The sequence below is a fragment of the Strix aluco genome, chromosome 13 (assembly GCF_031877795.1).
Source record: "Strix aluco isolate bStrAlu1 chromosome 13, bStrAlu1.hap1, whole genome shotgun sequence".
Taxonomy (NCBI): domain Eukaryota; kingdom Metazoa; phylum Chordata; class Aves; order Strigiformes; family Strigidae; genus Strix; species Strix aluco.
In genome coordinates this window covers 18336136-18357276 of record NC_133943.1, presented here as the reverse complement: position 1 = coordinate 18357276, position 21141 = coordinate 18336136, and the positions used below count along the sequence as shown (strand labels likewise).

At 40.8% G+C, this 21141-nt stretch overlaps 1 protein-coding gene across 3 annotated transcripts in view; it reads right to left on the bottom strand.

The window, feature by feature from the left end:
* The window catches only part of KCNIP1 (potassium voltage-gated channel interacting protein 1), a 134317-nt gene that overhangs the window by 13901 nt on the left and 99275 nt on the right, over positions 1-21141 (bottom strand). For all 3 annotated transcript variants that reach the window (XM_074838647.1, XM_074838646.1, XM_074838645.1), the window contains exon 2: positions 8523-8647. In XM_074838647.1, coding sequence (XP_074694748.1) covers positions 8523-8624 — 102 coding nt within the window. In that variant the 5' untranslated portion in view covers positions 8625-8647. The remainder of the gene's footprint in view (positions 1-8522; positions 8648-21141) is intronic.

The window sequence follows — 21141 nt, the reverse complement described above, 5'->3', positions numbered from 1 at the left end:
ATCTTAAGCATCTCATAGACTTGGTTCACCATTATTAACACTTCTAACAGTGTTTTCAGCAGTGTTTAATCACTGTTTTATAGGACGACCTAGAAAGGCAGCTCATGCCTTCTGTCATGAAGCTTTCATCTAATAATTACAAATCATGTTAGTGCCAGCTAACACTTCCTTGTCTGATGCCTCTACATATACAAATTCATTAATCCTCAGCAGAAGACTGTAGCCAGATACCATTAGCTTCCATGGAGCTGGTGTCAGGTACATAGCATACTAGTAAGTCCTTACAAACAAGCATTAGTATTAGGCTGAAAAAGATTAGATCACTTTTAACCTGTTTGTCTGCTCAGTCTTCTGTAACCTTCTGAGAAGCCAGACTGTGCCCATGCAAATTCTCTAACCTGGCAACTTGTGAAGTTATTTTATTTTTAAGCTCTGGTACTAAAATGTAAGGCATTTCATTTCACTTTTGACCACTTTGAATAAGAGCAAAACACTTGGGAAGAGGGTGGCAGATTTTCTGCCCCGAATTTCCTGACCTAACTAACTAGCCCCACAGGGCAGCATTCAGGAAGGGAAAAGGGCATCCCTGCCTGGGAGGCTCAAGCTTGCTCTGCTACAGACCAGCAAAATCCAAGCCATTACGTTAGTTTGGGTAGAAGGTGCTCCCTGGGCACATCTGCAGAGTCTGGGCAGCACCCATGAAAAGGGAGACATGGCAGGTGTGAGGAGCTGAGCCCCCAGGTGCTTCACCTGGTAAGAGATATCTGAACTGAGGTCCTTCGATCTTACCCCACAGGATGCAGGACCACAGGCAATGCAAGAGACAGGTGAAAAACAGCACAAGAACTGTCTCTGTCTTGTGAATCCTATTCCCTTCCTCTCAACTCTTCTAAAACTTAAATTACTTGGACAATTCAAGTAAATTTCAAGAGCAAATTTAGCATGACTGTGGTGCTTTACCACCCCTCAACAAGCTCAGTGCTGTTACAACACGCGTTCGTGTACCATAGAGAGCCTCAGGCGCTGCTATCTGACAATATGAAGTTTTCAGTTATATAAAATATTCCCCAGTTCATGACACTCTTCCTCACAGATTGCCTATCAACCAATTTTGAAAACAAACCAGAGCAAAACAATAAAATGACCATGGCACTGATCCTTTTTCACAGACAGAATTATAGACACAGAAAAGTCAGCTTTCTCCCACATTCAGAAATACCAACTGGCAGAGACACCATGGGGCTGGCCCCTGCTGCAGGCACCTGACTCCATTCACAGCAATTTCAATTCCTCAGCCCCAGTTGAGGCAGTGTGTCACAGGCAGGGAAGAGGAGCAAGAACACTGCCACTTCTGGTAGGACATGCTGAAGATGGATTATCTGAATAGGTTAACTCAGAATTTCTCGTGAAACTGGTACATATATCTTGGTTTGATGCTTATGATTAAACTGAAGGCCAGATTTGGGATCAAGAAAGTTCGTCAGTTACTGGCAGTATACTCACTCCATGCTTTCCTCTTTCTATGTCACGCTATGATTGCTGTCCCATTTTAATACAGGTCCTTCAACAAGGAGTTTCACAGATCTATAATCCTTTGCACAAGGAATCACCAGCTTTCAGTTTTTGGAACCTGACTCCTACTACCTTGGGCCTGACAGCCCCAAATTCCTCTACAAAAAGAGTGCAAGCAAACAGTTGATCCCGACACTTTTTCTACCTGCCACTTGTGATTCTGTAGATCTTCCCTTCATTATTTCTTTTCCAGGCTGAAGCATCCCACCCTAAGCAGCACAGAAGGCATTGAGCATCCTTTGACCACCCCTTCTCTGCATCTTTCCATTTCCACCACAACGTTCAAGATGCCATGTTCAAGATGCCAGTATACTGTTCATTTGTCCTGCAGCATAACGACGTTCTTTCCCCATTTCTCTGTTCTTTTCCTAATAAATCCTAATTGAAATTATTGGAGAAATGGGATGGAAACTGTTTTTCAGATCTTTTCGATAATGGTAAGGCTAATCCAGTCTATTGGCTAACCCTGGCTACTTTTTAGGCAGCATACATTTTCCTCCTGGACTTACCTTCTAAAGTAATGGCAATTCATTTAATAGTTAATTCTTCTGCACTAACACATCTAGGAGGGCCATGCCTCTGTGCAGAGTGACGTGTGGTAGCACAATCAAGCTTGGGGATGAACAGAAGTGAGTTTGAAAGAGCACAGAGCCGTACAGCGTTTACATTCAAACACGCTACTGCCACATTACACTACCTGGAACATATGTGCTACATCACATGATGCTGTTGGGATGGAGACTCCCCTAATGTCCATATAATTCTGTGCTTGCCCTGGACTTCATTAAAGAGAGGGCTTGGGAGTGTGTCATGGCCCTAGGTAGGTTTGCAAAGCAGGGCAGATACAAGTACTGCTATAGTTACTCACTACTGGCAGCTTGGAGCTGCCATAGATGCATACACTCGCTGCGTGCTACACCCCACTGTGCAGATCCAAAACAGACAAATGCTTATTCTGGTAGTGTTACAGGTTGTGGAATTTGAGATGAGTAAACTTTGAATTGGTGACACAGAAAGTTGGAGAAAGATTCAAGTCTATGACTTATTTATTGATGAGTTCTTTAGATACCTTTTAAGAACCAAAAGGACTTTGACAAGAAATTCTTCCATGAAAAGCCTATAGAGGAAAAAAGGCTTTTTTCCAAGCCTGTGATCTGTCAGCATCACCTGCTGCTGATGTGCAATTACTAACCATGGAAAAGGACAGGGCAAACAAGAGAAATCACTTTATCCTGTGCAAGTCAAAGAAGGAGAGCAAGGAGGGGCACTTCAGGTGATGTCAGAGGCAGTTCTTTAATCACATACCTTTTCACTATTGAAATTAGGTATTAGATCTGAGTTCCTTCCTCCAATGCAGAAGAAATCCTGCTGTCTTCTACACACTATTTGGGTAGAAGACCATTAGTGATTTTGGATAGATTTGAGCTAAGGAAAGGATAATTTGTTGCTTGGAAAGCCCTGAAATTCTCTTTTACTCTATGTATTCATATCCTAACAACTGTCCTTCCCCTGATTAGGTTTAAGTGTCCCAATTAAAACCCAAACCTGGCACTGTAGTCTTGACCTTGCTGGGGCCACCGCTTCTCCAGCGTCAGTGTTCAGGACTTGTTCCACAGCAAGGGGGTGAAAAGACCAAGTGGACTATTGAAAGCCAGTGGCTGCAGGCCCAGACCTTGTTTTTTCATTTTCAAAACTAACAAAACTTTCTAATTCTGTACGGCAGAATTCCTGAGTAGATGAGTATCCTCAAAACATTCCAGAGCTCCTAATAAAATAGTCACTGCCTGGGTGCTTTGTCATAAGAAACGTGGTTACTTTTTCATCTGTTCGTGCCACTTCTAATAAGCTAGAAATCATTAAAAGAAGAGTAATAGAAGGTGATAGACACCACAAAAGTGTTGTCCCAAAAAGTCATGTTTCCTAAAACATGTAATTTAAAGTACATTAAATAATGTTATATTTATTTATGGTATCTTTTAACCATAGATCTGACCAAGTACCCTATCAACAGCCATTCTTAAGTAGAAATTTTCTCCTTAGTCACTGGAGTGCTGCTGCTCCAAGACCCACACTGGACCTTGGCAGAACTTCAGAGTATTTGACCAAGTCATCATTCTTGTTAAAACCAAGGCTAGCAAAGCACCTGAACATCCTTTCCAGCATAGTGCTACTGGCCAAACACATGAAGTGAGGATGTATTTCTTTCTCTCCTGATAAATACAGCTATTATATTCACTAAGAGCCATCACTTCACATGCCTAAAGACAGTTTATAAATGTAGGGACTGATCATTATTTTCTCTATACTGTCCATAATTGCAGAGTCCCTTGGAACTCTTCCATGCTACATTAATAGCCCATGTTTACTAAGAGCCCCAGCCCACCACTAGCAACCCTGAGAAAGAAGTTGACGTCTGCAAAGGGCAGGCACAGAGGAGAGGCTGCTGCTGCAGGCACTCTCCTCGCAGAGGCAAGGTCTCCTGCAGCAGTTTTGGCCATTGTGCCTGATTAATTTTTCTGAATTTCCACATGATCCTTATTGCTTCTGATGCTCCATCTGGAAGCCAAATGAAAGTCTGCATCAAGCCTCCAGGAGTGCTGGGGAGAGGCAGCGCTGACATTGGTCAGCCTGTTTAGCTCTCTATAACTGGATTGTTTTCAGACACATATGCTAGTACCAATTCATTTGCACTTAATTGATCACAATTTTGTTTTTATAAGAGTCAAATAATGCTCAAGAGGCCTCATTAGTCCTACAGTACTACTTAATTCAGCTGACTCGAAAGAAATGTCTCTTGTGAAAAGGAGCAGGTAAACTTTGTGTCAGTCTAAATTCCACTGAAGATAATTGAAGGTTTTCTCATTTAAGAAAAATTTCTTGGTAGTATGAAAAAGCACGGTCCTTCTACACAGCATTCATAAGGCCTTCCTTCAATGGCAGGGGGTTAGATTTCATTTCTTTAACCTATGAATTCTTTTAAAATGTCTAACAACAGCAAACACTTTTTTGTATTGTTGTCAAGCACAGAAACAAGCCCTCATTTTCAAAAAGCTAACTATCAAGCATTGGCATTGACAGCATGAGTCATATATTTGAATCTACCCTCTCAAGCCTTCTTTTAAAATATTAAACTACAAAGGAGCTGAATCCACATTAAAAACAAACTAAACCAAAAGTTGCACTTGGTGTTCTTTCTTCTGCTGGAACCAAAAATTAACTTCATTGATTGCTTTCAAAGATGTGCAATGTGGACAAGCAGGGATGAGCAGCAGAACTGAAGTGGGGCTAAACATAACCTGCCCATCAGACTGTTCTCAGCTAACCTGGCCAGCACATGAAAAGGAGTCCTCGGGGGGTCCCAGTTTGCTAAACTAGAGGTATTAAGCTAGCTGATGACAGCCAGACTCTAATGTATTCACCTTCAGGATCCACAATCCAGATTTGTGTCTCTAAGCATTCACACATCCCAAATATGTTGTTTCTCTTACTACATTCTCTCAGTTTGGTGATATTTTGGGGATTACAAGAGTATCAGAACATTTCTACGTTGCTCCCACTGCTCACTTCAGTCTCCAAAACCCTGATTTGTTACAGATGATTGCATTTCATACTGCACTCCATTACAGATTTGCTAAAATGTTCACACTAAGGCACGGTAAGAACATCTTCTACAGCCCATCAGTTAGTTGAGTTGTCTGTTTTCTGGTTTAGTATTGGAAAATTATCCCTTGCAGCTAACAATCATTTCCCCTAACAGCACAAAACCCCCCAAATTGAGCAAAAAAGTCCCATAAAAACTCCAACCCTTTTAAATCCATGCACTCAATTCCAAAGAATGTAAGTCATTAGAAACAGGAGGTATTCAATTATTGAGCTCAAACCTCTGTCATTGTTGGTCACTTCACTAGCCATCAATTTTAATCTTAAAAATAGTTTCTAATTCTTCTCCCTCCCATTCCATAACTGTTCCCCAAATTTTACTCCTCAGAGGAGTGGAAATTTTCTTTGAATTCCAGTCTACGCCTATTCATGGCCATTTTGTTCCTGTGCCAATATTGCCTTTTAGCTCCAACAATTCTCTCACCTCATATATTTATAGACAAGAGGTATCACATTTTGTTTTGTTAAGCTAAACCAAGGCAAGATTCACCAAAGGCTCTGCTGGTTTTTGCGACCTCTGTTATCTTGCTTTTGCAGAACGACAGCCAAAGAAATCAGACCAAACACCTCACATTAATTTGGCTCCAGTCTGACAGCAGCTAACTCCATGGTGCAAACCAGACTATTCTGCATAATACAGAATGTACCTTGGGGGCTGAGGTAATCGCCAAGATAAAAGTGAACTTTTGGTCCTGGCATCAAGAGATGTTGGAGGACAGCACCCTTTCACACCTGGAAAAAAAAGCTCAAGGCAAAGAGAGGGGGGACATTTTGCCAGGCAGCAAGGACACTGGCCTGGTTAGTGTGCTCTGCTTCTCCGGAGTGGCAAAGGATCTGAATTTAGTGGAAGCCTCCATCAATCTGGTGCAGAAACACCAGACTTGACCAGCAACACACTGGGAAGAGACTGGGAAGATTTGGAGTGGGGAAATGTATTTTGGAGACAAAGAACAGGAATAGAAGTACTGAGAATTAGGACCCTGGTCAGCTGGGCACTAGCCCAGAGGCTACCCCAGGCTGTGTTGAACTGCCTTTGGTCAAACACCATCCGTGCTCATGAACATGGAACCGTCAGCTCCTGTGCCTGCAGCCGGGTCCAGCGGGGCCTCATTCTCTCTGTGTCCATTACAAGTGCCTGTAAATGGCTCTGTGATTATCCAGGTGTTGCCTCATGATTAAACAGGACCTGTGCAATCACTGAGAGCAAGCAGTAAGTACAAGCCAGAGTGAGGAAAATGACTGTATTCCCACAGGGATTTTGAATCTCCAGATGGCACTGTAACATCATCCCAAAAAGCAGACGGTTCAGTACAATAGCAAATATGGTAACAGCTGAGTCAGTTTGCCTGCTGTGCATAATTACTCATCCCATTGAAACCATGATTTACAGGCTACAAATGCTAAAGCTGCCCTTTCGTTTCAATTTAAACCTCAGATATTAAAGCTTCATGCATATTGTGTGCACAGCAGCTGGAGAAAAACAGACTGCTTTGTGCTAACGAGCCGATATAAAACAAGATCTTGCCAGCACTGTCAATTAATACCAAGACCTTTAGTGAGATCTTTGGAAAGAGTTTAGGTCACAAGTTAAATGCACTTGTCTATCATTCTTGCCCTGGGATATAATGCCTCTGTACTGCAAAGTGATAGCAAAATGGGGAGGGGCAAGGGGTAAATGTCATATCTGCTGAGAGAGCGGCAAGGCTGCCTCTCTGTTTTGCATTGTAGCTGCTGGCACAGCCAGCTCCTCCTCTCAGCATGGAGCAGTGCTCTCCCATACAGGATTCCCACCAAACACAGCAATACATAAGGCATTTCAGAGGTCTTAGCAAAACACAGCAGATAAGAACTAAGTTTAGTTTCCCACTATAGGCAGTCATGTCATATTATACTGTATGTTAACTGTTGTCTCAAAAGCCACATGATTTCTTGCTGACTGCCCAAAGCATGAAGAGGTTTCAGAATATCAGTCTTCAGCAGTTAGAAAGCTTCACACATGAAACAATCTCCTACCTGCAGCAAAGGCTGTACAAATACAACACATGCACGAAAGAGAAAAATTATAGACAGCTGAGCTGTGCCTTGGCCTGCTTAGGTGAGCGGTGGAATAAAGGATGAAACCACCAGACTCCTTGGAGAAGTCAAGTATGCATTGGAGATGCGATTCGACCAAATTTCAAGAATCTGTCAAGAAGAAAGGCCCTTCTCAATGTCCAGTAGGTTTCCCTCAACACTGCCTGTATTTAAGGTAGCTCAGCTTTCTTTTAGCAAGTTTTTACCCAATAGACTCTCTTTCCAAGAAATTTCAGCTACCGTGTCAGTAGCTGAAATGCTGGAGCCGTCCCTGCAAGACAACTTAAAAACCACACTGTTTATTGAGCTAGCTCAATACTGATCTATTAATCATTGTAAAAACATCAGCTGGCACGAACCACCTGGTGACTAAATCCAGACCCTCAGGCAAGCATGTAATGAGAGTATTCATTCTTCAAGGTCCATAAAACATCTGCTCCATGTAGCCTCAAAATTCCCTATGTGTTTCTATTTATTATGATGAGTCCCTAAGAGGCAGCCGCAGGTGACCTAGAGGCTGAGGCTCACGGAGCTGCAGACTCCCTGCTACCAGGGAGAATATGGCTGGAATGGCAGTTCACAAAGACGAGCGTGGTGCTGTTCTGTGTATGCAGTCATGCCAACTGGCATGTTTCCTGTTTTCACCTATATCTGCAGCCTCTCATCTCTTCAAGTCCTGATACCCGTTTACTTTTGATTTCCTTTTGGCTCCGGCCACTCCAGTCTTATTCCTTACTTATGCAGGACCTTATAGTCCTAATGTGCTCTAATAACATCCTAGTACAAGAGCAAGATTTCTCCAGCTAGAGAAAGGACAAAAAAAACCATCTTAGACAGCTAATCACAAGTGAACAGTACCGCTCACATTAGAGCATGAGGAACTGACAGCAAGAATTAAATAGTAACCATAAAAATATTTTCAGGTTATCCTGAAGTACTGGCACAGTTGAGGAAATTGCAGTGCACTTACTGACATTTGGGGAACAAATTTAATGAGAATATTATGTGCTGAATATTCATCCAAACCCAGTTTTAGGCAGATTATGGTGTCATAAATATTAGATGGAGAGGCAGATTGTGCTCATTCTGCTGTGGTAGGGGAGATCTAGCACAAAACTACTAATGTTTAGCAGGGGAATGATACAAAATGCAGCTGAGCAGTTGAGGCTGGTGGGGACATACATACTAGACTCAGTTCACTGCAGTATTGTTCTTACATTTTTAAATCCTCTGTAAAGTACTTGAAGTTCTCTTTTAGTGAAATTAGTTTGTGCTTCAAGCTGTTCCAGTCCTTCAGGTCTATGGCACACTGTAGTCATTTCTAATTCATCTTCAATTTTATCTGAAAGAGAAGACAGGAAAATATTTATTTTGGTTGTTACCTTTGCTATTAACATGATGGATAGGATAGACTGGATTTCAAGAGCAACAAGAGAAAAAAAGAAACCATCAACAGAACTGATCTGTGTAACTGTTTTCAAACTCTTGAAAGCAAAATAAAAGCCATATGAGTAAAGCAATAGCTCATATTTCTTACTGGGCTGCCAATTAGCTCCCCATTCACAAAGCCGAAACTGGTGGTGAGAACAGAAGGGCAGGCAGCAGACACGCTGCTCCAAAAGGCAACACCAGATATTTCTTATCTAAATATTGAAACAGCGTGGAGGAACAGGCCTTTCAAAGTACTAGCTTTAAATAAAGCTGTGCAAATACAAGTAAGAGAGCAGACATGCTTAAGCATATCAGACAACGACATTATACCGAGGGTAAACAAGTGAGGGAAACTCTTCTGTGTGCTAACCAAAAATCTTGCTATAGAGACATTAAAGGTCACTTTAATCCCAAGAGAAATTCAAATTATGTCCACGGTTGCTGAATCTGGAATGAATCCAGCCTGCATTTGCATGGACTTTTGGGGGAAACAGATAAATGAAAAAATGTTTCTGTGCATTTTATTCAAGAGAATGTTCTCCCACGAGGAACAAAAATACTCGAGATGTATCACATCCTGTATTACCATAATCTCACCTCTTTTCTGATGCATGTTTTCACCTGTCAAACCTATTTCCCCAGCAGTGTAGGTAATGCCCAAATATATACAGATGCTTAGTGTATGTCAGTTTGAGATCCTCTGAACTTCAAGGACCAGATGCAACTTTCAGGTGACATGAAAATCCCAACTACATTCAGAAATTGCTTGGCCTAAAACTCCCCTTATTATCAAAACTGCACAATTCATGCCCTGAAAAAGTGTTTTAGGTTATTTGGCTCAAGTATAATATAGTAATTCCAACTGAAAAACAAGAAACATGCAGGGAAATGGAGTCACTCTGAATAGATGAAAGGCATGAATTCATAGCAGACCGGCTCAGTAAAAGAACAGACCAGACTAAAGCTGTATTTTTGTAAGTTAATTAATTCTGTACATATATATATGAACATTATTAAGGGAGGACACACATCAGTGAGTGATAATGGTTAATTAACGTTGGCTCATTATATCAGTATTAAGAAATCAGTTTGAAATACTAGCGAATTTAGTCATCCTCCTAATCCACTGTGTCTGGAGCTTCTCAGTCAGCATTTGTGGGCTCGAGCAATGAAAATACATGCATAAATACTGTGCTCAAGGTCCCTTGCACAGCAAGGGCATAAAGGTAAGAGACTGTAATAGCATGGGACAGAAGTACAGTATCACAACCATTTACGATACAAAAAAAATTACTGAACACTGGCAAGTGGACAGAAGAAGCCTGAAGGAGACACCTTCTCCACACAAAGGGAAAATGAAGAGTCTAGAAATTATAGCTGCTGTTAGAAGGAGATGGAAAAGGATGTCTGCTACAGGAAAAGAACAGATAATGTGAAATAAGGGGGAAGAAAACACATGTCACAAAATGAAGGAATGCAGAAGAAACTGTAGGAGGAGAAAAAAGTGGGGAAGAAATTCCTTAAAATGAGGGAAGGAGGATGAGTGATTGAGAAAAGGAGAGGAAATCCATTTAGAAGGGAGCCAGGTTAGAGAGACCCATCACTAATCCATACATTGTACAGGAAACACCTTTTTGTTTACCTTTGGTTAACTGTAAGCTACCTAAAACCCTTTACAAAATACACATAATCCCAGACTCTTCTCCTGCATTTCCCTGCTGTCCTCCAGTGCAATAACCAGTTTACACACGACCTTGACAGTCATTTTGTTTTTCCACAGAAAGCCATACATTTTGTGCTGTGCAGCATATAAGCAAGTTAGGCTTTGAGAACAGTTAAACCTGCCCAGTTTTTCACTGACATTTCCTATTGATTGAGTCACTCTACAGTTCTTTACAACTTCAGTCAATGTAAAATAAAAGTGTAAAATACTGGCCATCTAGTCTTTATATCCTATAACGAAATTCAACAGAGAGGGAAAAAAATAAATCTATGCAACCTCGTGTAAGTGGTCAGGCTACTGAGGGAAGTCAGCCTGCTGAACTACTCTCATACTTAGTTTAATTTACACTCCTACAATGGTTTCTACAGAGGCAAGAAAGACCTGGCTGACCAAAGTCACACTCTTTGCAAAAGCATTTTGATATGACTATTTTTGTGGGTATTTTATTTGCCATACACTTTCCCCATCTCCTTCTTAAGCAACCAGTTTTCCAAAACACTTATGGGATTTTGTGTTAATATTCTAAAAAATGAATAAAGAAAAAGGTCTCACTCATAGAAAGTTTGCTGTATAGATCCACAATAGCTTTAAAAAAATATGCAGAATTACAGCTCAAAACTCATAGTTCTTTGGCTTATCCAGATGTCCTTTACATAAGCAGACCCAAAATTAGGGTCTTGAAATTATTTTTTTAAAATGTTCTTGAATAAAATACTACTTGGTGAATACTGCAATTTAATAATGATATATTGTCTTTTGACAGTACTGGCCTCACTCAGTGAATCATTATTTCAAAAGAGTGAAATTCATCTTCAACTTGTCCTGCAAGAATAGTTTTTTTCCAACAATCAGTTCATGAGCTTTGGTCCCACAGGGCAGTTATTTCTATGGTAAAAATAAGCCAGATTATTGTTGTAGATTTGATTCTATTTCTCATGCTAAGAAATGTGGCTCTTTATAACAAACTGCAGAAAGGAAATTATGAAAAATTCATCCCTTTCAAAGGGACACTATTTTTTCTTTCCATTCTCTATTCCAGAACCAGCATTAATCTCTGTCTCTGAAGAAGATCTGATGGTTCCCTGTGGGTTAATCCTTTCATCTGCTACCTCTTCTTTTCCCAAGGGAAAGATTTTGAAACTTAGCAAAAAAACATACGAAGCTTTAGATCTGTCCAAGGGGGCACTCAAAATTACACCAGACCAGCAATTTTCCAGTAAACACACTCTAAAAATGGTAGAAATTGTTCCTTCAGTGGAACATGCCCTGATGCAACAGAGCAATCCTGGGCATTTCTTGAAGTCTCACTGCAGAAAATAAATACAAGGAAGATTTATTAGATCATTTTGTCTATTGCTTGCCAACAAAGAGCTATTTTCCATGGTGTTTCATGATAATACCTGTTTTAAAAAGATAAAACTTAGTTTAGCAGTAACTACTTCACATTAATAGGTCTCACAGATCAAACATTCCCTCCCTAAATCAGATATTTACATTTAAACTTTTCTCAGTTGTTATCCCATATTCAAAGATTTCCCTTCAGCAACACCTCTGTTCATCCCTCCTCCCTTCCTGGTGCAAGTCTGCGGTGGGCACAGCACAGAACTCAGAGCTGAGCTGGGGGGCACCTATACCCAGGGAACTAAGGACACAAACTGCTCTTCTGTGCAAAACCATCGTTTCCAACAGTCCCCATCCCCCACAAAGATGTTTTTGTCATTATTTGTTTCCTTTCAGTGTTTACTCTTAGGTCAGCTCTTTCAAATCTTTTTCTTCCATTCTCTGACACCCTATAAATTAACCACAGTAACCTCTGGCAAAAAAGAAGATTGTTACTTCCTCATCTGCCCTTGCCTTTTGTCGTGTATATTGTATTTCCTCTTATTTACATTTTCATTATCACAGTGGCTCAGTCCCTCCCAGCTCTTCAGGGATGCCACTGTATGAAATATGAGCCCTTGCATTTATAAACACTGCAATTTTATTAAACTGAAACTCACTTTATGGTGGTGAGTGCAAGCAAAAGTGTATGTACGTAGATACACACACAAATTTAAAGTTTTATTAGGAAAACATGATGTTAAGGTATTTTATCTAATATCATGTTCTTCCTCAGTTTTGCCTTGTTTACAGGTTGCTGAACGCCCTGAGAGATTTGAGCATGGGCAACAGGCATATGCCACTGGTTTTAAGTTAATTTTCTTCTCTTTCAATTTGCTAGGGCACAAACAGAGCTAGGGACTGACAGCAGGCACTGCAAGGGATGTGTGTGGTCACCTCCCCAGCTCAGGTGACACCAGCCGCTGTTGCTGACAGCATCTCCTTTGAGCTGGAACTAGGCCCTGTCCTGCTCGGTGGAGACACTTGCCTCAGGGTCTGGGTACCATACAGCTGGTTAGTGAGAACTTGAACCTTAGCAAATAAATCCAAAGTTATTATTCTGGATCGCAAAGCATGATTTCTTTTTTTGTTGGGTTATCTGTGCTTACCAGTTAGGCGGACTCAGTAACTAAAGCAGGAGGTTTCTCCTGCTTGCAGGTACTGATAAATGATTTTTTTTTTTTTTTTAGCTCCAGCACTTGATGAAATCATCCCTTGATTAATCCCTTCCATGCCAGACAGCTGCAGCAAGTTGTGTCCTAAGCTTAAGATCGCCTGCACCATTTAGCTGGTGCTGAACATGCTTGTGCATTGCTTAGCTGTTTTTCTTGCAATGTGTTTAAACCCGGAGGAATGGGAAGTAGCACTTTCTGATTTAGAATTTGTCTCTGGCCATATTTTTATGGCTGCTTTAATAGCAGGGTATGAAGTCTGGGTCTGGCAGAAGCGCCTGTGGTAATCTTACTTCAAAGTATGTCCAGGTTATAATAATTACTTAACTTTGCATTTTTGTGCAAAACATCATCTCTATTTGCTTAGCCCACAGGATAAGCACATTTTGAATGTCAGACAAAATAAATAGTGGCTTCACTTTACAAAGAAAAATAATCCTGACATGCTTGCATGTACATGCATATTTTATGGATTGTTGCTAATGAAAGATATTGTATTTCATTTCTCTACTGCTTGCTCAAGAGCAGAGAATGAATTTTCATTAGAGTGGATCAATATTTTAACTGAATACACTTTGGAAATTACTTAACGAGGCTTGCTTTATACATCCTTTCATATTTGTTCTAATTTTACCTTTTGTTATCTTTACACTTTGAAGATTTCCATACTTAGACTGCCTGCAAATGGCCCTGTGTTTCACTGCTGTAAACTTTGATGAACAGATTTTGCATTTCTCCAAGTGATAAACTGGAGTAATTTAAGCCTGTTCACGTAAAAGCTGTCTTGTATATCTACATGCCTACGGATGAAATTGTTTCATCACTGAGGAAAACAGATTTTTAACCACAGCTGACTACTGCCCTCCATCACAGAACCTGACAGAGGGACCCAGTCCTTCCTTCCCTTACCCATTGTAAAGACAAGAAATCTATTGATTTTGAAGGGAAACAACCTGCTCCAATATTTCACTTTTCCAGATCCTTCTGTTCCATTGGACACAAGCACATTTATCTGCCATGTTATAGAAAACATTGTTTCATTGTCAGCTTATCTTAAAAAGGCACAGGTAATGTAATGCACGTCCAAGACAGCTGGAACTGAGGAACCCAGTTCCTGAACGTGTAAAGACCCAGTCAGCTTGTCAGCACTAGCAGCAGAGGGCAGGTGACGTGCCATAGCCAGCACAGAAGTTGAGTCCTAAAATCCTCAGCTGACAGCACATCTTCTAACATTCGCTCTAGCGACCCATTTCCATGCAAAAGTGCCGAATCAATGTTCTTCTGATCCAACAATCCTTTCCTCATAAGCAGAACAGATTAAATCGGTCACAGGCAGTACCAAAGTTGTATTTGTGTACTACAAAATAGGAAACAATTTTGTGTCATTTACCAGCTGCTTTCTTGGCTCTGGTTTTGAACAGTCATCAGGCCCAAATTTATTAACCTGCCCATCTTTCCTCTTGCTGGCAGCTGCCTCTACACAAGCAACACCTTGCACAAAAGCACAGGGTTGGTTTCACTGGGCCAAACTCCCCTGTGAAACACAAGAAACAAACACCTTTCCCACAGTGGCCACCTAAAATACTGGACCATTTCCAACCTATATGCCTGGCAAATGAGCAATAGCAGTGTCTCATTACATCATTAGGGCTAGCCAAGGACAACCCAAGGCCTAAAACACAATTTAAAGGGAGGGTGTAAATGATGATTTAATAAAAATGGAAATGACCCTGTCCCCAAAGGCCGCGAGGTGAAACTGTGTGACGCCAGGCTCCATGGCTAATGGGAGGATTTTGAAAAATTTGCTTATAATAAATTCACTTTTTGTTAAAGAAAAAAATCAAGATGTAAAATACAGCTAATGTGTCCAGTGTTAATTGTAAAACTGACAAGCATTAGATGAAATGGGTAATTTTACAAATACAGCAGAACGGGATTAAATTATGTGCAAGAATTATTAGACTGCATCTTATTTTTATTAAAAAAACATTAGCTATATTTTAGAAGCAAGGACCTCAAGAAAAAAAATTTAACTCTAGTTTATCCATGACATCTTTGAAATTAATCTCCAAACAGAATACTTGCTTGGGCAGATCTCGCAGGAAATAGATCCTGCCTGTGGGAAACCATTTGCAAATATTTGAAAATTTCATGAAGAGAAATAACTAAAGGCCTGAGTCCATAAATGCTCATTATGGCAGAAAGTTATGGGGATGGGTGTCAGGCAAGAGCTGTATTACTGATGCAGACCCCGCACACTGGCTTCAGTGCTCCCTCCCGTCAGCGTAAGCAGGAGCTGTAGGAAATGCTGCTTTTGTGAAGTCCTTGGAGATCTGTGATTCCAGATCCCTGGGGCAAAGGCAGCTACCAAGTACAGCTTCACTGTCTGGAACAGGCAGAATACTTCTGTGCAGTTCCATGTGCTTCCACCAAGACAAAAAAAATCTAAGTGTTAGCCTTTAAGCGACCCCATCTGGCAAACACTTGCAAATCAACAAGGCTAGCATGGCAGAATGACAGCTCAGCTAGAACTTAAACACATCTATATGCACATCTGTGAGTCCTCAAAAAGGGTTAAGTAAAATCTGCTCATAGCAAGCATCAATAAAAAAATGGCACTAAGATACCTACTGATGTATCAAATATTAAACACATCTAATTAAAATTGAACAGTCCTTTATTAATAAATTATTATTATTATTAATGTTATTGCCTGGCTGGAGAGATCAATTTCCAAACCAAAGGGACTTTCTCCAGCCAATAAACCAAAAAAGGAACGATGTCTCCTTATCCAATCCCTTTTCCTGAAATGATTTTTTGACTCCTTCAGGTCCATTTTCACCACTAAATCAGCAACATCGAATTCATTACACGGTCAAGCTTAGCGAGGTTGTTCTGCCTGTGTGAACCTGCAACACCACAAAATGTAGTGCAAAGCTACATGAAAACCAAACAGTTTATAAAATTCTGAGATTTAATTAAAAAAACAGAATTTTAAGATATCTTGGCTAATCCTTGCAGTGATGTACGCAAAATGTATGAATACTTTTATCTGCCTCTACACTCCTTTAATTAGTTTCACAGTTGTACACAGAGAAGCTAGAACAAGGTTATACTCTGAAAAAGAGCTGCAGGAATAGTCAGAGGCCACGGGTACTTCCAAAATGTGTTTCTGGCACACAACTAAGACCAGGTACAACAATTTGAACATGAGCTACGCTATATCAAATTTGACTGTAAATGTTTCTTCAGACACTGTGTTAAGCCTAGTCATCATTAGAAATAGCTTTGCTGTGGCCGTGCCCGGGGTAAGTGACAGCAGGGTGTCCTTCCACTGCACTGGACCTTACCTGGGACAGCACTTTCTTTTCAATTTTCCTTGCACATTCCCACCTATCTGTAGCAACATTTGTATGGGAAGCAACTTATCAAAATAGGTGGAAAACCACTGAAAGCTTGCTGGGTGCTTTGCTGCTTTTCCATGGGGATGCCACAGAAGATGTGCTTCTGGGACAGCTGCTGGAAGGTGAATTTGCAAAAAACTCTCACTAGAGAGGTTAGAAAAATCACTTCCCTCTGGTGATTTTTTGAAAATTCTCACTAATACCATCTCATATCTTTACGTGGAGGATACCTGAACTGCTAAGTACTTGACTTAGCACGTTATGGGATAAGGCACTGCACACAGAAGGACCTGGAGGTTGAACAGAAGCTGGGACTGCCTTCATCAGAGGCGACTCAGCCGCTCCCCACGCTGCAGTCTTACCCAGGAACTGGGCAATTTTCAAGCACCTTTAATTTTGTTTGCTGACAGCATGGAAAGTGAGAATAAACTCATCCAGGGGAACCTGTTTCCTAGCTTAAGAAAACTTTTGCTACAAAAATTATATGACTGATAGAGTCAAACTGGTTTAAATTTTACCTCTCTGATACACGTAAAACCATCGGGCAGGGTCTAGGAAAAAGTAAGAAAAAAATTTAACAAAAACAATGTGACAACCATACACAGCTTTGTCTTTTGTTAATTTTAAGGTGACATTGGATGTGTTCTGCAAGTGCTATAGGGTCCCCTTTCCCAGTGACTGTAGGATTGTTTCCAGGTGTACTTTACTTTTTTTTTTTTCCCCTGAATTGCCTCCTTCCCTTACCCCAAGGGGCAGGAAAGGAAGCCAGAGCTTGCTGTCCCTGGTACAACCATGAAACCAGGGGCAGCACATGAAGGGAAGCATGCACACAGCCATGCACCCATGCAAGCATCCACACATACAGCAAGACAGCAATGCAGCAGCCATCCTAGTAACTCTGATAAGGGATAAGGAGGACTTCCATGCAATTTTTGAAGTCTGCTGGGGGGCAACAAGAGAGGCCCACAGCCTTCTGCTTCCTCTCTACAGCTTAGCTCTTTGACAGCTGTAGAAATTAAAAAAGAGATTAGTAAGAGTGAAGAAGTCTCAGGTGATCTGGAAGACTCTAACTGGTGCTCTTTGCAGTCACTTCACTTGCAACATGGTCATTTTGTACTATCCTCATGTCCCCTGGGAGAAAATTTCATTAGCAAATTAGGTTAAAAGTAAAAAAAAAAAAAATTAAAGATGTGTATACGCACAAGAATTTTGGTCCGAATATTACTACCTGTGGCTCCCTGGCCCTACCTCCAGCCTGGGCAGCTCCTGCGCTCAGTCCATCTGGCATCTGTTCCCTTCATTTCCATGCAGTCTGTGCCTCCAGCTGCCCAAACTTTCCTAAACACCCTCCTCTCGCCACACCAACGGCACTGCAGTACCTCACCTCCCGCTGCCCAGGAAGCGCCAGTGAGCCCACCCAGTTCCCTCTCACCCACCAGCCAGTGCATTTTACCCCACAGATGGTGCATCTCTATGTCCCCAATGGCCACTAGGATCAAGTAGGCACCAAAACTGAGTAGTTCTCACTGCTGCATGTTTCTCGGTAGAGGGAGTTACAGGAAAAGCAGTGTATGAGGACTAAACTCACACTGCACATGCTGCACCAGTCATTGCTTTTCTCTGGGTAGACAGAGAATGGCAAGACCTCATTCTCCAGCTAAATCAATCCTGCAGCACCCACCTCTGCAAACCCTCATGGTGCCCCTGAGCAAGCTATGACCAACTCAGGGCCTGTACCTGAAATCTTAAGGCTGAGAAGTTCCACCATGAATTTTTTCAAGCCATTTAAATACTCCTCATGCTCAATACTTTCCCATTAAATAAAAAACCACAAACATGTTCATAAGTGAGTATGCATTTTCTTTCTGGCACATTTGAGAGGGACTCTTACAGGCATCACGCACATTACAAGAGCACTAAGCTGTTGGAAAGGTTGAACCTCCTTTCGTTATTCTCACTTTACTTTCAGCTTCCTCTTGACAGATCCATAACTAGATGAAATTAAGAAATCTTTGGGATTGGATATAAAGCTGGTGAAGGAATGGAGAGAATTTATTCTCCACTGGAGAATTTAATAAAGTATCTGGCTACGGACAAAACTGGCAGAAGTAGATATTAGAACATGGCTTCCCAACAGCATCACCTACACAGTGACAAAATGCCCGGTCAGACAGCATTGCTGAGTCATGGTGCTTGGCCTCCCTAACTCTGGCTCAACTCTTATCAGCCTGAAGAAGGAACAGTTAAAATAAAAACCAAGACTCACACAAGAAAACCACAGTGGACGCTCCAGTTGGCTGCTGCAGTGCAAGAGCAATGGTGATACTGATGACAATCACATGGGATATCAATAGCAGAACTGAATCCTGAATGACTGACTTACACAAAGATATCATTCATAGATTAGCGACTACAGATACCTCCACACTTTCCCCTTTTGAACTGAAACATCAAGAATATTTCCAAGAGAAGCTGGCCTCAAGAGCAAAGAACCTACAACAACCATGGATTTAAATCATGTACACAGACCACAACACATACTAGACACAGAGCAGTGCACACTAGGAGCTTTACTGAAAGCACATAAAAACAATTAGTAAAATTTAATGAACTCCACTGTACCACATACAGTATAATCACATTACTTTTTAACCTTCTTGATCCACCAAGATGGCTTTGCAATAAATAAAGAGAATGAACAGGTTGCTTAAAGAGGCCCTGATCTCTGCTGAGGCAAAAGGTGTTGAACCATTAGCCATGAAATCACCCACTGTCAGGGAAATTCCACTTTGCTGGGTAACCTGAGGACAGGAAGAAAAATCTCCTACTTCAAGTCTAGTAAGGATAGTTCTAAATTTGCATGTTAACACTAGCTGCAAACTAATTTCCATTGATGAGAACAAAGAAATGTAAATGCAGTCATTAGACAAAGCATGAGAATAGTCTCCTGATTTAGTAAGGGCAAAATCAATTAATAAAAAGAGCCAGAGTACATGGAGAGGTCCCACTGTAAATATGGGGCTTGAAAAGATATGCAGAGATGATTAACAGATAGCAAGAAGACAATAGATGTGCTGCAAAAACCAGGAAGAGGATCTATTTTTCTGTATTGGGTAACCTTGTGGGTTATCAAAACTTTAGACTGTAGATAATACCTTCTGGATATAAACAATGTTTTCCTTTTTACAGAGATAGAAAAAAAGCCCTTAAAAAAAGAAAAATAGAAAAAAGCTTCTTGTAACAATATGTTCTTCTTCATTGTATGAAAAACTTCAGAGAGTCAGCTTCAAGGCTTCAGCTGAAAATTAATTCCCTTCCAGATTATTCAAATTATAACTAAGAGGTTTTGGTTCACAGTCTCTAATTTTTATTTAACACTGAATTGGTCTTTTTTGAAAAATAGCACTTTTCAATAAGTTCAACAGAAAACTACTTCATCATCTCAAATTCATATGCTTATGTCTACTTAGCATATTGAATAGTACAAATAGGAGAAACTACAACATTTTTACCACCACTTATAAAACCTCTCCCTAGAACATGTAGAAGCAATTACTGATGACTAGATTACTTGTCATCTCTTCCAAGAGGAGTCTTAGGATTTTTATGGTTTTTTCCCCTAAAACCCCCAGGTTAACAGATTACTCTCTGGGCAGTAAAATAGAGCAATTTCTGAGCAACTATGGATCAAAGAAAAGGAAAGGAAATTGGCAGAAGCTCAGTTCATCCTTTCTGAGGATTATTTCTAACATGCTAGTTGTTTGTCTACAAACAGCAGGTAATGCCATAGCCAAACCATCAGGGCTGTGTGCATGACATGGGCCTGCCTACCTGTACCTGACCAGGGTGAGCTGCAACAGAACTCTACTTAAACCATATAAAACCAGTTGCATTTTTCAACGTAATTTGACTTAAAATATTTTCTTTCCTCCACAGCCTAAAAAACAGATGAAAGAAATCCAAACACAAACCTTGCAGGTACCAAAATAAGATGTGGGAAGCAGCAATAGAAAAATAGACAAAAGATTGAATTTGCAGCCACATAAACCTATTTCAGCCGTGGCATGCTAATAAGATGCTTAGATTTCTACTCTAACATCTGCATGGCAGCATTTTTCATTTGTGCCTATGCACAATCCTCTGAAAGTTCAGAAACTATCTGAACAACGGTGGATTTTATGTCCTTCTAAGTGTGCTGGCTGGGAAGCCATTATGCACACCAACGTTAGTGTTTGACTTTGTTCCTATTACCTGAGAAAATAAACATGGCAGCTAGTATTTACTTCAACACTTCAACGCAAAAACTAATCCTGTTGTAGAGCAGAGTGCTGATACAAGGTAAAAAGATCTTTTTGTCTTACTTTGAGGAAAGTAAGTACCAGAGTACTAGTGCTGTAGGGACGGGACATCGACCTGGCCAGGGGTACGTCTGCCTAGGTCTCCTCGTTTATCAAGAGGGCTTTCACAATCAGGAGGCAGGGGTTTTTTAGACTCTAAACCACACTAGCTGTTTGTTTAATAAAATTAAAGGAACTCAATAGAATAGATATAAAAGGGCTTTATGTACAAATCCCTCACTGCCAAACACACTGAGGGGAGGGGTCCTTAGCTCCAGGATTGTTTTCAGACAGCTCTGATGTTTTCTCAGTTACAGGAGCCCCAACACAACCTCCCTACCTTCAGGGAGAAATAAATTTGCTTCATAAACTTTTTTTTTTTTGTGGAA